The 14642-nt window shown below is 46.4% G+C and overlaps 3 protein-coding genes across 4 annotated transcripts in view; all 3 read right to left on the bottom strand.

Moving 5' to 3' along the window:
• TIMELESS (timeless circadian regulator) overlaps positions 1-4954 on the bottom strand; it is a 29260-nt gene extending 24306 nt beyond the window's left edge. Inside the window, exons 1-3 of one of the 2 annotated variants that reach the window (XM_027855080.1) lie at positions 4880-4944; positions 4227-4442; positions 4006-4112 (exon numbers count right to left, since the gene is read on the bottom strand). The gene's annotated coding sequence lies outside the window, so the exon portion shown is untranslated. Of the gene's footprint in view, positions 1-4005; positions 4113-4226; positions 4443-4879 lie in introns of both variants that reach the window. The other variant, XM_027855079.1, reaches the window with a different exon arrangement.
• A 1756-nt stretch (positions 4955-6710) lies between these two features.
• Positions 6711-10350, bottom strand: LOC114038021 (lens fiber major intrinsic protein). Its single transcript, XM_027855094.1, has 4 exons — positions 9915-10350; positions 9291-9455; positions 8764-8844; positions 6711-7659 (listed from the first exon to the last, which is right to left on the bottom strand). Exons 1-4 carry the CDS (start codon positions 10272-10274, stop codon positions 7474-7476), a joined length of 792 nt encoding a protein of 263 aa, XP_027710895.1. The 5' UTR covers positions 10275-10350; the 3' UTR covers positions 6711-7473.
• A 958-nt stretch (positions 10351-11308) lies between these two features.
• On the bottom strand, positions 11309-14506 carry LOC114037964 (aquaporin-4-like). The gene is made up of 5 exons (XM_027854991.1): positions 14492-14506; positions 13735-14097; positions 13251-13418; positions 12410-12470; positions 11309-11487 (listed from the first exon to the last, which is right to left on the bottom strand). The coding sequence occupies exons 1-5, from the start codon at positions 14504-14506 to the stop codon at positions 11309-11311; spliced, it is 786 nt and encodes a 261-aa protein (XP_027710792.1).
• Between the last annotated feature and the right edge of the window lie 136 nt (positions 14507-14642).

The raw sequence follows: 14642 nt of genomic DNA, 5'->3' as shown, positions 1-14642 counted from the left end.
TATAAGAGAACAGAAACTACTGGGAAAGCAATGTAGCTTGCTGACCTCTCTCTATGAATGTCTGATCTCATCCTTTCCCACCTTCTCCAGTAGAATGCCCTCCTATCATCCATTTCCCCTTACTTTTTGGCTCTTTTCTTGTGGCCCACAAATATGCTTAAGTCTCCTCTGACATTAAAAAAAAAAACCCTCATCAGGAGATCTTTCCTGATGTCCACGGCTACAGCCATCTCCTCTCCCCCTGCCCTGTAATTTACCTTGTAAATATTTTGCATTATGTGTACATGTTGTACAAACTATAAGAAATAAGTTCCTTGAAGACAGAGATCTCAAGGATTGCACTGCAATTTTGCACCTCATTGGGCAAATCACAGGCACTTAACAAACACTTGTTTATCTATTTATTTATTTTTGCATAGGCAATGGAGTTAAGTGACTTGCCCAGGGTCACACAGCTAGTGAGTGTCAAGTGTCTGAAGCCACATTTGAACTTTGGTCCTCCTGATTCCAAGGCTGGAGTTCTATCCACTTAGCAACCTATCTGCTCCTAAACACTTATTTATTTAAAAAAAAAAAAACCCTATACCACCCCAACTAGCTATCATACTATATCTCTCCTCCCTTTTCCAGCCCAACTCCTTGAGAAAAGCCTCTACTTTTCCTCTCACTTCGTTCTTAACCCTGTGCAGTTTGGTTTCCAACCATATCACTCATCTGAAACTGTCCTCGCCAAAGTTATCTAAGAGCTCTTAATTGCCAACCCTTTCACTGTTGACTTCTCTGTAGCATTAAACACCACAGAGCACCCTCTTCCTTGATACTCTTCCCTCTTTGGGTTTCTGTGACACCACTCCCTCCAGGCTCTCCTCCTACTTCTCCCTCTACTTAGTCTCAGTCTCCTTTGCTGTGACCTTGTCTCTACACTCTCAGCGACCTCATCAGCTCTCAAAGATTCAATTATCTCTTTGCAGACACATTCCAAATCTCTCCTGAGTCTCCAGTCTCTCTCCTGAGCTTCCAGTACTCATTAAATATTTCAAACTGGATGTCCTGTAGACATCTCAAACTCAAAATTAGCTCATTACCTTACCCCCAAAGCCCACCCTGATTCCACATTTGTCTATTACTTTTGAGGGCACCACCGTGAATCTAGTTCTAGTCTCCCAGGTTCACAAGCTTGGCACCATCTGATTTCTCATTTTCACTCACCCATATATCCAATCAGTTGGTAAATCTTATTTCTACCTCCATTACATCTCTGGGATATACCCCCTTCTCTTCATTCACATAGCCACTGCCCTACTTCTGGCCCTAATCATGTATGCCCTAATCAAGCAGCCTCCTTGACTCCCCACTCTGACCCATTTTTCAGTGGTTCGAAAAGTGGGAGATGCCACCCTCTGGAGGGAAGGGCTGGAATGAGGGGGGCAGGAGTAGTAGCCTTGGGTGCAATTGTACCCTTAATCAGAGATTTCTTTCCTAGTTTGCAAGATTTTCAGGGGGGTGCTGAGTAATTTTTTTTTAAAGGGGGCTGTAGGCCAAGTAAGTTTGGGAACCTTTGCTCACCATTCCCACAGTGACTTTTCCTAAAACACAGGTCTAACTATATCATCATGCCCTTTCCTCTCCCCCAACTCAATAAACTCCAGTGGTTCTCTATTACCCCTAGGATCAAATATAAACTCCTCTGTTTGGCATCTGGCCCCTTCCTACTTTTCCAGTCTTCTTAAATAATACTCCTCTCCACCACCTCTACAGATACCCAGGTCCCATCACCCAAAAAGGATATTTAAGATTGCTAAGCAACAATTTTCAGGACACCCTACTGTCCCAACTCTTCAAGACAGAAATGGGGAAAACCAAATTTACGGCAATGAGAAAGTTATCCTCTTCCATTGATCCTGGCTGGTATTTTAATATAACTCATTTCCAAGACTATAGGAACTCCATTGTTAACAGATAACGAAGAGATATTTATTTTTGCTTAGTTGGGAGGATAAGATATATACAATCATGAAAAGATAACTAAGGCAACGAAAAAGGCAAAAATGAATGGTTTTGACAGTAGTTGCTTAGGAATTCAAGAGGGAGAGGTCACTTTCAATCGAAATGATCAAGGAAGCCTTTACACAGGAGGTGGGTTTTGAGAAGGGCCAGGTTTGGACAGCTGTAGAGTATTTTGAATGGTAAAGTTACTGGAAAAAAAAATCTGCTTGGGACAGAAGTGTAAACGTAGGGAAACTACAGCATAAGAAAGTAAGTTTGGGCCCAAGTATGGAGGTTCCTCATAAAATCACTGATTTAGAGCTGGAAAAGACGTTAGAGGTGATTTAGTCTAACCCAAACACTTTACAGGTGAGGAAATAGAGGCACAGAAGGATTAAGTTACTAGATCCAGGTCATACAGGGAGTAAATGGCAGAGACAGGAGGCAAACCCAGGTTCTCTGACTGTAAATTCAGCACCCTTTCCACTCTACAAAGTTTCCTCCTCGAATGTCAAGTTAAGGAGTTTGGATTACAGATCCACTGAAAATGTTCAAGCAGGGGGATGGCATAATCAAGGCCAGGTTGTACTTATACAATTGTAAATAGTAATGCTATGGGGAGAGCAGGAGAAAGTTTAGAAGGGGGACGAGGACTAAAACAGAAGGGAGTGTGATCAGAGGTAGGAGTCCCAAAATAATGGTCAATTCTTAGAGGAGAGTTTTTGATAATGATGGGTAAACAGGAAGTCTGCCCTAATTACTCTAAAGATCCAGTTCTACATCTGGACAAAAATTGCTTTTGGGAGGGAGACCTGTTTGGCCCTCTTGACCGTCTATATAGTTGTCCCTCTTCAGCTGTCTATACACAGCTGAAGTGTATACACCAGCAGAGATTAGGAACATTTAGGAAACTGACAACTTCCCCCATTTTTATATATTTTTTTTACCCAGGAGTAATTTGAATGACTTGTTGGTTAGGGTAAAGAGAAAGGATATATTTGGAAATCAATGTGCTTAATTAATTAATTAATTAAAATGAGAGTAATCAATATGGGAACCTGTTGCTTGAGGCCCAGACACATTCAGTGCTTAGTAAAGGGACTCTTTATAAGGACTTTTCAATTCATCTGCCGGGGTCACCTCAAATCTGAAATGATAGGGTCAGAAGTGGGGAGCAGGATAATTAAGTGACTAACAATTCACATAAGTCACACTGATATAAGTGTTTTAAAGTTTAAACACACTGATTTAATATACTTTCCTTATAACATCTCCATAGATGATGATGATGATAATTCTCCTTGTTCTGTTCACTTCACTTTTCATCAGTTCCTACAAATTTTCCAGATTTTTCTAAACCCATCCCTTTGGTCATTTCTTACATTACATATTCTTACATATTCCCTTACATTCATATAATAGCCAACATTTATATAGCATTTTAAGGTTTGCAAAGCATTTAACAATTATCATCTCATTTTAGCCTTACAATAAATAATCCTGGCCGGTAGATGCTGTTATTAAACCCATTTTACAGATGAAGAAACCAAGGCTGAAAGGTTAAGTGACTTGCCCAGGGTCACATAGCTAATGAAGGTCTGAGGCTGGATTCCAATTCAGGTCTTCTTGACTCCAGGTCAGCACGCTATCCACCATCCCACCTAGTTACCTACACTTTGTTTATATATAGATTTATAGACACACATACATGTATATGTACAGCCCCTCATTTGTTCCCCACCACAATCCTCTGAGATAATGCTATTATTATCTCCATCTTACAGATGAGGAAACTGAGGCACTGAGTTAAAAATTATTTGCCAAAGATCACACAGCTAGGAAGGGTCTGAGGCAGAATTCAAACCTCCAAATCCAGATTCTCCATTCAGAGTTTTGTCCACTATCCTTGTTCCCAGGGTAGTCATCAAGGAAAAGTCCAGGACTCCAAACTACATCTCTCCTTCTCAGTGGGAGAAAATGCACTGGATTTGGAGTGAGGGGGCCTCATCTCTAGCTCACCTTAGGTAACTCATTTAACCTCAGTAAGATGGCAGGAGTTGGACCAGGTCATCTTTGAAGTTCCTGCAAGGGCCCTTCCACAATGGCCATGAATCCTTTATCTGAATCTGGATGAAGGTAGCCAAGTCGAGTCAAGCATTTATTAAACTAAAATCCCACCCTCAACAAGAAGTCTTTCTTAAACCGCCTCCCCCCCCCCCCCCCGGTTTAATGCTAGCTACCTTCCCTTCGTTGATTATCTTCAATTTATCCTATCTAGATCTTGGTGGTACAGGGTTGTTGGCAAGCTGTTTTCCGCCATTAAACTGTGAGCTCCTGGAGGGCAGGGGCTGTCTCTTGCCTTTCTTTGTATTCCCAGGATTTAGCACAATTCGTGGCACATAGTAGGCGCTTACTGGGCTATGAGATTTCGCCCCAAGCAGGCACGTTAACAGCTCCTGGGGCGTTAGAAAACAGGCTCTGGCTTTCTGGGGTTCATCTTTGCTCCTGCAAACCTTTTCCCACCAAAGCCAAGAGTGAACTCGCCTGTCCTCCTCCCTCACTCCTCCCTCTCCTCCGTGGTTTCTCCCCCAACCCTCAGCAGAGAAACACTAGCAGGTAAGAGATTAGAGCGCCAGCAGGACCGACCACAGGCTACTGCGCAAGCGCGAATCTCCCCCTCCCTTCCGTAGAGCGCCAGCTGGGGATCGACCACGCGCCGCCACGCATGCGCGAACCTGCCCCCTCCCCCCCGGCCAAGTAGAGAAATAGTAAGAAAGCGGTAGTTTGGGGTGAGAGTTACCCCCGCACCCCGAGTCGCAGAAAGGGCATCGAGAAGACCTGGGTCCGAGCCCATTTCTGTCGAGTGCCCGCCGCCTCCGGAGCACGCACTCACCACTTCGCCTTGGGTCCTCCGGCTCCCGGGGCCCGCTGGGCCGGCGCGCTTTCCCGCCACTGGACTAGGTGGAACCGTCCATTTACTGGAGGGGGGAGGGGGCGGGGCCAGACTAGTCCATCGCGGCGGAAAGTGGTACGACCCTTGCTCTGTGTCTCACGGCTGGCGGTGGCAGCTCCCGTGTGCGGGCTGAAACTGACTCCTGAAACTGACACTCAGCCCTCCGGGGACTCCCTACGTAGACTGAAGTTTTCCAGAATTTATTTACCCTTGATTTTTTTTGGGGGGGGTTGTTTGGGGGATAGGGGTGGTGGGGTGGGGCAGATGGAGTCATTGGTTTAAATGGGGGTAGATTGTGGGCCTGGATGCTAGGCGATGCTAGGCCCTTGGAAATCAGTTTCCTCAAGTTGTAAAATGAGAGATTATACCAGTTGTCGCTGGATGGCGTAGTGGATAGAGCCCTGGACTTGTGGTCTGGAAGACCTGAGTGCAAATCCTTCCTAGGGAGGTTACATAGTATATGTGACCCTCAGCCAGTCACTTAACCTTTAGGCTTTTTATATATTACTCTCTCATCACCTCCCTCCTTATCTCCCATCCCCCGAGTCTGCGATCCAGTGACACTGGTCTCTTTGCTGTTAAGAAACTCCTCCTGACTCAGCGATTTTTCACTGGCCATACCCCATGCATGGAATTCTCTCCGGCCTCATCACAGCCTCCTGACTTCCCTGGCTTCCTTCAAGTTCCAGCTAAAATCCCGCCTTCTATAAGAAGTCTTTTCCCATCTCTTTTAGTTCTAGTGTTTTCCCTCTACTGATTATGTCCACTTTTTCTTGCATATATCTTGTTTGTGCATTTTTTCTCCTTGAGAAGAGAGACTGTCTTTTTACCTTTCTTTGCATACCCATTGCTCAGCACAGTTCCTGGAACATAATAGTTTATATAAATATAATACATACATAAATGTTCCTTAGTTTCCTAATCTGTAAAATGAGTTTGGAGTCTGTAGGCTCAGATCTAAATCTATGCATGTGACTGTGACAAGGCTCACAAAAGAAGGGATGAGTAACATATTTTTAATGAACCTATCTCTGTTGAGTTTATTTTGCAAAATAAAGAATAAGGTGGAAGAAGGCTTTTTTTTTTGGGTTTGGCTTGAATTCTTAACTCTTAGGAAGTAGTTTTCATGTATTGGTAAGAACCCTGAATTTGAAGAGAGAAGAGTTTTGGATTCTAGCTTAGCCACTTGCTAGCTCAATGATCTTAGGTAATTTCACCTCTCTGAGACTCACTTTCTTCACCTGTAAAATGGGAATTATGATTCCAGGATTGTTGTGAGGATTTGTTGAAATAAATTTCGTTGTCTTAGGGTACTGTATAAATGTCAGCCATAATTAAGACATTTGAGTAGAGGGGATGAGAGGTTGGTGTTTAGAGGCGGGAGGCAAAAAAAGATAAGATTTATTGAAAGAACAGAGGGAAAGAAAGTAGAAAAGAGTTATAGAAGTGAAAGCAGAAAACCACAGAGAGAGAAAGGTGCCATTTGAAGGATGATTTGATGTAACTCAGATCACAGGGGCTCCTCTAACTTGGGTAGGCTTAACCCCTCCCTAGAACAGTTTCTCCTTCTGCTCTCATTCCTCTGACTGTCCCCTCTCTTGACCAGGATCTGGGCTCTCTGTGTTGGGATCTAGATGCCATTTGCCACAGGATGGGGGAGGGGGGTGTTGGAAATGTTGAAGTTCCTATGACCAAAGTAGAGAGCTAGCCCTGGGATCCACCCACCCCTGTCCCAGAATGAAAACGCAACCCAGCCATTTTGTGTAGAGGGGTTTATGCTGCTTTACAAAATAGCCCAAACCTGAGCAGTATGCCCTCATCCCAAGCAGCCAGTCTACCCACCAGACAAGTAGCTCTGAGTTGGGGAGAATTCATTGTCTTCACCTATCATGTCTCTCTAGCTCTACATGGTCCAGCTACAACTTGGTCTGAAGCTTCTGTTCCATCCTCTACCTGGAATCCCTCTCATCGACAAAGTCTCAGCCTGACCCCCATAGAGATGCTGAGCTTCTCCACCCCAAAATTCCCTGCTAGACTAAATAGCTGTCTCCCCCTTGGAATGCACTGGTCCTTTGCCTCTCCGAAGTTGTCTCTCACCTTTGGGAGCAGCCCCCACGACCCCTGCAGTTGGAAATCAAGGGTCACACACAGCTGGCAGTACAATGAAGAGGGGAAATTTAGGGTGCTAGGTCTGCCCTTACCCTTTGCACACCCAGAGTGGGTTGTGGGGTTAGGCAAGAGAAGCATAGGGTGACACACAAACCCCTTTTCCTTCCCCCAACTTTCATGCCCCTAAACACAAGTAGATACATGGCCACACACATCCACATACATATGCACAAGCATGTAACCATGGCATGGTGGGGGGTGGTATCTGCACTAACCAGATCTCACACAGCAAAAAAACAAACACCTTGCCCCCACAAATGAATAAAAAAATAAAGAGGTGCATGCCCCCCATTCCCCTGGGGACTGGCTTTCCCCCTGCCACCAAAACAAAACAGCCTTTGTCCACCTCAGTCCTATTGAGGCCCCTATAGGGCTTGGGTCTTTAGCTCAACAGGCTCCCCAGTGACCTCTGGTTGCCCCTCAGAGTCATTAGACCTGGTACCCTTGAGGATAGTTAGTCTCTCTGAGACACTCTTGATCCGGGGAAAGAGGAGGAAGTCATAGAGGAGGCCACCTAGAGTTCCCCCGATGATCGGGCCTACCCAGTACACCTGTAAGTAGAGGAAAGGAGGTTTGAGCTAGGAAAGGGGAGGACAGTGCAGAAGAGAAGTCATTCTCTCAGTTCAACCCCCAACCCAACAGACATTCTGGAATATAGGCAGTCTGGGATTAGGGTGTGGAACTGGACATGACCAAATTGGAACCACTTTTTTTTTTTTCTAGACAGAACTACTCCTTTCTCCTTCAAAACCCAGCTCAAGATGCTTCAGCAGCATCACCCCCTCAAATTGTCCCATTTTCTCTGGGGAGAGAAGAGGATAATATGAGCAAGCTGATAGTTATACCCATTGTCTCACTTCATATTCAAGAGACTGTGATTGGGGGGGGAGGACAGAGGTGACTATATTCACTTACACAGAAAGGGAGGCCAGGGAGGTCCTATTTCCTGACTTTCCCACTTTTGTTCATTCTTTAAGCCACATCATTTCAGCAGCTATGTATGTTTGTAAATTCATATTTTCATGTTTTGTTTTGTTTTGTTTTGTTTTGTTTTAGGCTACTGGGGTTAAGTGACTTGCCCAGAGTCACGCAGCTAGTAAGTGTCAAGTGTGTGGTCTGAAGCCGAATTTGAACTCAGGTCCTCCTGACTTCAGGGCCGGTGCTCTATCCACTGCGCCACCTAGCTGCCCCCCATGTTATTTTTTAAAATTTCTTTTTTTTCAGATTTATGTGCACTATATTCCCAACAAGACTATAAATTCTTTGAAGATAAGGGAACATTTTCTTCATCTTTAGTTCTATCTCTGTCATAGTTTCTCAGCACACAGTGGGCTACATAGCAATCTGAGAAGCAGCTTGAGTGAAAAGAGTGATGAATTTATGGTCAGACCCTATATTCATTTCCTTGACTTGGTCACTTAATACTTATGTAATTTTAGATACAGCATGTGTGTCCTCTCTGCATTGGAAAACCTTGTTTTGAGATCAAGATTAGATTTGTACTATTTGCAAATGGACAGTCTCTCTCAGAGGCACACTCAGGGGAGGTCGCTGGTGGGCAGCTAAGAGCTCCTGATGGAAAGTGGGAACTAAACTCTGGATCCCTGGGTCCCACCCACCTCTGTGTCCTTCCCTTGTCTGTCCCTCTCCCTTACCCAGTGGTTGCTGAAGTTCCTGGTGAGGATAGCAGGAGCAAAGGATCGAGCAGGGTTCATGCCTGCACCTGTATAATACATCTGCAAGAGACACGGCTGTAATAGGAACCTCCACAGTCTTCCCCCTTCCCACACCCACCCCTCCACCATGTCCCCAGTCTGAGATGACCCAATTTCCCTAGCAGCTGGCAAAACAAGGGTGAGGGATGTGGGCAAGGAGGGAATTGTTCTGAGGGAATTGATAGGGATGGGGTGCAGGTCATTGAAGCCAAACCTGGTGACTTGTAACCTGAAAGCAAGCATACCTCCACTGCCCCTGTTTAATGGACCTCTACCTCAGATGTAAGATGAGATAGCTATATATACACCTGTTCCCTCCCCTCCCTACTGCCCCCCCAGGGAAAAAAAATCAATATATGGACTCTAGGAGATTTCAGAATTCAAAAAGTTCTTCTGGGGATCGGGAAAGGTTTCAGGGCCCTGGCATTCCTTGAGTAGGGGTTTCCCTTACCCCACCCACAGCTTACCCCAAACAGGTGCCCCAGGGTGAGAGAGCCACCAATAGCTAATGCCACAGAACCCAAGCGTCCATTCCTCCTCTCATCAAACGTGGCAAAGATGCAGAGCACAAACTGAAGGGTCAAGAAGATCTCCACGATAGTGGCCTGACCCACGCTCACCCCAGGGTGGAGCTGGCCAGGGAGAAGAGAGGAGATCGGCTGTGAAGGGCTCGGCAGCACTGCCCCATCACCTGCCCCATCTCCTCCTTTGAAAGAACATTAATAATCGTTTGCATCCTCCCAGGGGAAGATGGAGGCTGTGAACCACTCGGATACTAGTATTCATTATTTTATTTTATCTTCAACAAATGTTTGCGTATAATTATGCCCACTTATAACTGAAGTCCAGAGATGTTAAATTCTCCAAAGCTACACAAGCTAGGACGTTGACCCCGAATGTCTTGACTTTCAGTCCAGGGTTCCTATATCCTTTGCCCTAGCTGCTGGTGAAGAAACATTCCCTTTTCTCTCTGCAACCCCCTCCAGACTTCCCCACTATGATAATCCTCTCCCCTATGCGCCCCCGCCCCCCCCCAGCCAACAAAGAGGAATATAGCTCTAGGTTCCCCTCCAGCTCTCTGTGGCCATTACCGTGTTAAGCGCCAGGTTCCCACGGACAGCTGCGGGGGTAACACTATACAGCACAGCAGCCCCAGCAACGGCCCCCAGCAACTGGGCTACAATGTAGCAGAGGGCCCGGAGCAGGGACATCTGGGAGCCCACGAGGAAAGCGAAGGTGACAGCGGGGTTGACATGGGCTCCGCTGACATGGCCTACTGCCTGCGCCAACGTGGCCAGGGCTAGTCCAAAGGCCACAGCCACCTGCAGGACGTGTACAGGGCCAGGTGCCCATCGTAGCGAGGCCCCCAGCCCAAAGAAGACATAAAAAAGGGTGGCAAAAAACTCGGCAAAGATGGCCCTCCAGAAGGAGGCTGAGCGAAGTTCCCACATTGCAAGGGGGGAGTGGGGGGAACAGGGGAGATGGACACAGTTCCTGGGTCCCTGCTACCCCCCTGGCCTGGCCCCACTGGACAGCTTCCTTTATAGAAGAGCTCTTAATCCACGGGGAGGGGCAGACAAAAGGCTGCTGGCCCAGCCTCTTAACCCCATCACTGCTGAAGAGGGATGGGCCCACTGTCCACACCTTATAAAGCTGCTTCCCTCCCCCCTCCCCCCTCCCTTCTCCCAGTTGAGAGATGGGCAGAATCAACAGAGAAGGGTTGGGAACTGGGGAGATTCTGGGAAGGGGAGGGAAGAAGGGAAATTAGTGTCTTGAATTGGAGGTCCAGGGTGCTGAACTGATGCTATAGATAGAGGAACACTGCTACATTCTGCTTGTGACATGAAAGTCAGGCTCAGAGAAAGTCTTTGGGGTCAAAGGCAGTGTTCTTGGGGGCCTCAGGGCTACTCTGAGTCAGCCAGCTTCAGTTTTTGGGGGTGGGAATTGGGGGATGGCAGGAAGGGTGTGTAAAGGAGTGAATTGCCCCATCCAGGAGGATTAAAGGATCCACTGTCATTGGCTGGCCAGGGCTGGAATCTGTGAACCCTGCAGGCCTGGGACAGAATGATTTTTGCTGTGTCTGGGCTTTCTCTGAGCCCTGGTCTCCCTCTGCCCCCTCCATTCCAAGCCCCAGCCTGGCCTCTAGCACCATGGGGTGCTTTTCAGGGGGAGGAAGTAGAACCAGGGTAGGGTTCTTCATGGAGGTGCTAGAGGTGAGATGTTGGTAATTTTACCTTAAAATCAACACACACTTTACTCCATCCTAATTCAAGACTTCAATAACACTAAGTGGAGGAGAGAAGGAAACTGAGTCACAGGACTGTAGAAGGATCTAGAAGTCACCTAGAAAGATGCCAGATCTGAATACCAGATCCAGACAGTGCCATACTACCTGCATCCAGGGAAGGGCTTTGGGGGTGGTTTAGGGGAGCAGGTTGGTCAAGGGGAGAGAGATGGGACAGGGAGAGACTGGCAGGAAGGGGGTTCAGTTGTGCTCAAGCTTGGGATGGGACTGAGGGCGTGGTGGTGAGTGCTGTGTGGCAGTGGAGATAGAAGAGTGGGACATGTTGGCAGCCTCCACCATTTCCACATCACGACAGGTTACACAGATGACAAGCTTTTTCTGAGAAGCTCCTGATGAGAAGAGAAACTCAAAGGAGAGGCCTGCAAGAATGGCACCCATGGTGGGACCCATCCAGTACACCTGCCGGGAGGAGAGATGGGATGAGGATCAGGACCTGCTTGAGATTTACACAATCATGTGGAATTGTGAGCTCCTTGAGGGCAGGGATGGTTTGGACCTTTCCTTGCATCCCCCACACTTAGTTCAGTGCCTGGCACAAGTCGGCATCCTTCCTGATTTGATATAGGGAGGTTAGGACCAATCTAACCTAATCCACTGTGGGGAAAGGGGGGGAGTCGAGAATGATCCAGGAATGATAGCAAGGGCTTTAAGGTAAGTCAATACACTCTAGCCGGAAGGGGAATAGGGAATTCTCCGAGAAAGAGTTCATTAGAGATCACATAATCATTCTCTGAGATGAAAAGGATTATTTAGAAAATGAAAAAAGTGTGAGCTTAGGCATCACAAAGGGAAGGAGAGGGAGAGAATAAACATATAGCACCTACTATGTGTCAGGCACTTTACAAGTGCTTTACAAATATCTGATCCTTACAACAACCTTGTGAGGTAGGTGCTATTATTATCCCAATTTTACAGTTGAGGAAACTGAGGCAAACAGATTAAATGATCTGCCCAAGGTCACACAGCTGGTATATGTCTGGGGCAACGTTTGACCTCAGGTTTTCCTGACTACCCAATGCTGTATCCACTCTATTACTACCTTGAACAAGTGACTCGACTTATCTAGGCCTCATCTGGAAAATGGGGGAAATGGGGGAAATGGATGAGATGACATCTAACGTCCCTGCCAGCTCTAAGTCTATGATCCTATGGTCCTGCATGAGGCAAAGTGACCTTGTGAAGGTCACACAACTCCTTGGGACCTCTCCAAGGGTCAGGAACCCTAAGCCTAATTTTGTGCTCCACTGCTCAGCTTCGAGCGCCCGTCCTCTTAGGTCTCACCCAGTGATGGTCCCAGATCCCGGTCACCACAGCAGGCCCCAGGGACCTGGCAGGATTCATACTGCCTCCAGAGAAAGTTCCCTGCACAAAGCAAGTAACAGGAAGAGATAAGTCTCTGCTCCAAAGCCCATCCTCATTATATCCTACTGTCATGGAGTAGGATGGGGCTGGAGACTCAAGTCCTTCTGGCCCCAGAGTAGAATAGGTAGATTTGTACTGTGGGTGTCATCAGCCCCTCTCTTTTTATTCTCTGTCGAGCACTGGAAAGAATCCTAGAGTTTGATCACTGAACCCTAAAGCCACTACTTCTCACATCAGCCTCTCTGCTCGGCCAAATGCTATCCTTTTCAAAAGGTATTAGATAATAACCGAGCTTGGCCTTAGAAAGAAATGGAAAACAAAGAACAAACAACGACAAAAAAAAAACCGTTCCCTCTCCTCTTTGTTGAGGTGGAGGACCAGGAGTGTGTACTATGGCATGTACTGTCAGACATGGTTAATACGTTGGCTGGTTTTACTGAAATGCTTTTTTTTTCCTTTTAAGTCTGTTACAAGGGATGGCTTACTGGAGAGGTGGGGTGGAATGAAGGTGATATAGATCAATAAAACAATAGATCAAATAAAAATGAGATCTAAAAAACATCATCAGAACTGCAGACTCAAAATCTCACACAGGTGTTCATTTGAAAGTATTGCATGTATTTGCATATCATTTGCATTTTTATTGTTTCCAAGGTTAACTCAGTTTATTAAGAGCAAAACCAACTTTCACACTGAGTTGTGGTCACACTCCTTTAAAGGTCTTAAAGGTAGGAGGGAGTAGGAAGGAGGATCCTCTTACCGCAGCCAGTGTCCCTGCAGTCACTGAAAAGCCCACAGCCAGACTGCCCAGCCCACCTGTCTCTCTCTGTTGCTGCTGGTCAGTAACGGCAAATACAGTGAGAATTAGCTGAAAGGTGGAGAAAAATTCTATACCTAGGGCTTGGCCTGCATGACCTCCACTGCTTACCTGGAGGAGAACAAGAATGTTCAGGGTTAGGAGACTGGGACATTGTGTGTGTGTGTGTGGTTTTTTTTTTTTCCCCAGATCTTATGCTTTAAGGAGCCCTGGGGCAGAGGACCTTAAGTTAGTGTGTCAAAGATGTTGATTCCATAAATGATTTATTTAGATAAATATTTATTTACGCATGAACATGCTGTTTAACAACGAAAAAAGGGATCTTTTCTTATTTTTTTTTCTCTCTCCTTTTCCCCATCCAGGTTTCTCAGGTGCTGCCCATCCCTTCTCCTTTGCTTGTTGCTAGCTAATGGGGACTGCTACTCACCCTGGTTACAAGCTGAACTACAACAGTCTGGGGTAGTGCCAGGTAGAAAATGGAAGAGGCCAGAATGGCACCTGTGCTTTGTGCCAGAATGAAGGCAGTTCCCCGGAGCAGATCAAGTCGTCGAGCACAAAGCAGTGCCAAGGTCAGAGCTGGGTTGGTTTGGGCTCCACTGACATCTCCCAAAACTTGCACCAGGGCCACTACTACCAACCCTCCTGCGAGGGCTGGCTGTAGGGGATCTGGGGTTATGCCTGGAACAGAGCCCCTGCTAGGGCAAGAGCTTCCAAGTACCACCCCTACAAAGATCAGGGTGCCCAGGCCCTCAGCCAACACTGCCTTCCAGAACTGCTGGCTCCTCAGATCCTGGGAAAGAGATGGTTAGAAGCTTAGTATATGGCTGGTGCCTTATAGTGGATGGCCAGAGAAAGTAATATCACCATGCTGGACCCAGACTTAGAAATGGGGAAGACTAGATGTTTGGGCTCTCTAAAGCCAGCTTTTATTGTTTGGCAGTCTAGTGAACTTTATGGACCCCTACCCAGAATAATGTTTTTAAATATATAAAATAAAATACACAGAATTACAAAGGAAACCAACTATATTAAAATAGAGTTATCAAAATATTAAAACAACAAGTTTACAGATCCCAGGTTAAGAACCTTTGCTCTATGAGAAAGATAGAATCACTGGGAAAAGGCTGGAAGTCATATCTCTCTCCCTTCACATTTATCTCACTCCCCCAACACACTCATCTTACCTCCCAGATTACCATTCTACCCTTGCGGTATGGGGTCTCTGCTGGTTTCTCCTTTTCAGATCAAAGGATCTTCTTTTAGGTCTAGATGGACTAGGGATCAGTGGATTGGTGAAGTTGGAAGCCAAGCAGTTCAGATACCACAGTCAGAGGG

The sequence above is a fragment of the Vombatus ursinus genome, unplaced genomic scaffold (assembly GCF_900497805.2).
Source record: "Vombatus ursinus unplaced genomic scaffold, bare-nosed wombat genome assembly UNPS02010769.1, whole genome shotgun sequence".
In the NCBI taxonomy this organism is placed as follows: Eukaryota; Metazoa; Chordata; class Mammalia; order Diprotodontia; family Vombatidae; genus Vombatus; species Vombatus ursinus.
Note: the sequence above shows the minus strand (reverse complement) of the source record. Positions and strands in the feature narration are given on the sequence as shown.

Coding starts and splice junctions, on each gene's coding strand:
- LOC114038021 (XM_027855094.1), bottom strand. CDS start 10,274: ATGTGGGAACTTCGCTCAGCCTCCTTCTGGAGGGCCATCTTTGCCGAG. Junction 8,845..9,290: donor CCCTGGGGCACCTGTTTGGG/GTAAGCTGTGGG, acceptor TGTCTCTTGCAG/ATGTATTATACAGGTGCAGG. Junction 7,660..8,763: donor GGAACTTCAGCAACCACTGG/GTAAGGGAGAGG, acceptor CTCTACTTACAG/GTGTACTGGGTAGGCCCGAT.
- LOC114037964 (XM_027854991.1), bottom strand. Junction 13,419..13,734: donor TAGTTCAGCTTGTAACCAGG/GTGAGTAGCAGT, acceptor GTTCTCCTCCAG/GTAAGCAGTGGAGGTCATGC. Junction 12,471..13,250: donor CTGCAGGGACACTGGCTGCG/GTAAGAGGATCC, acceptor CTCTGGAGGCAG/TATGAATCCTGCCAGGTCCC.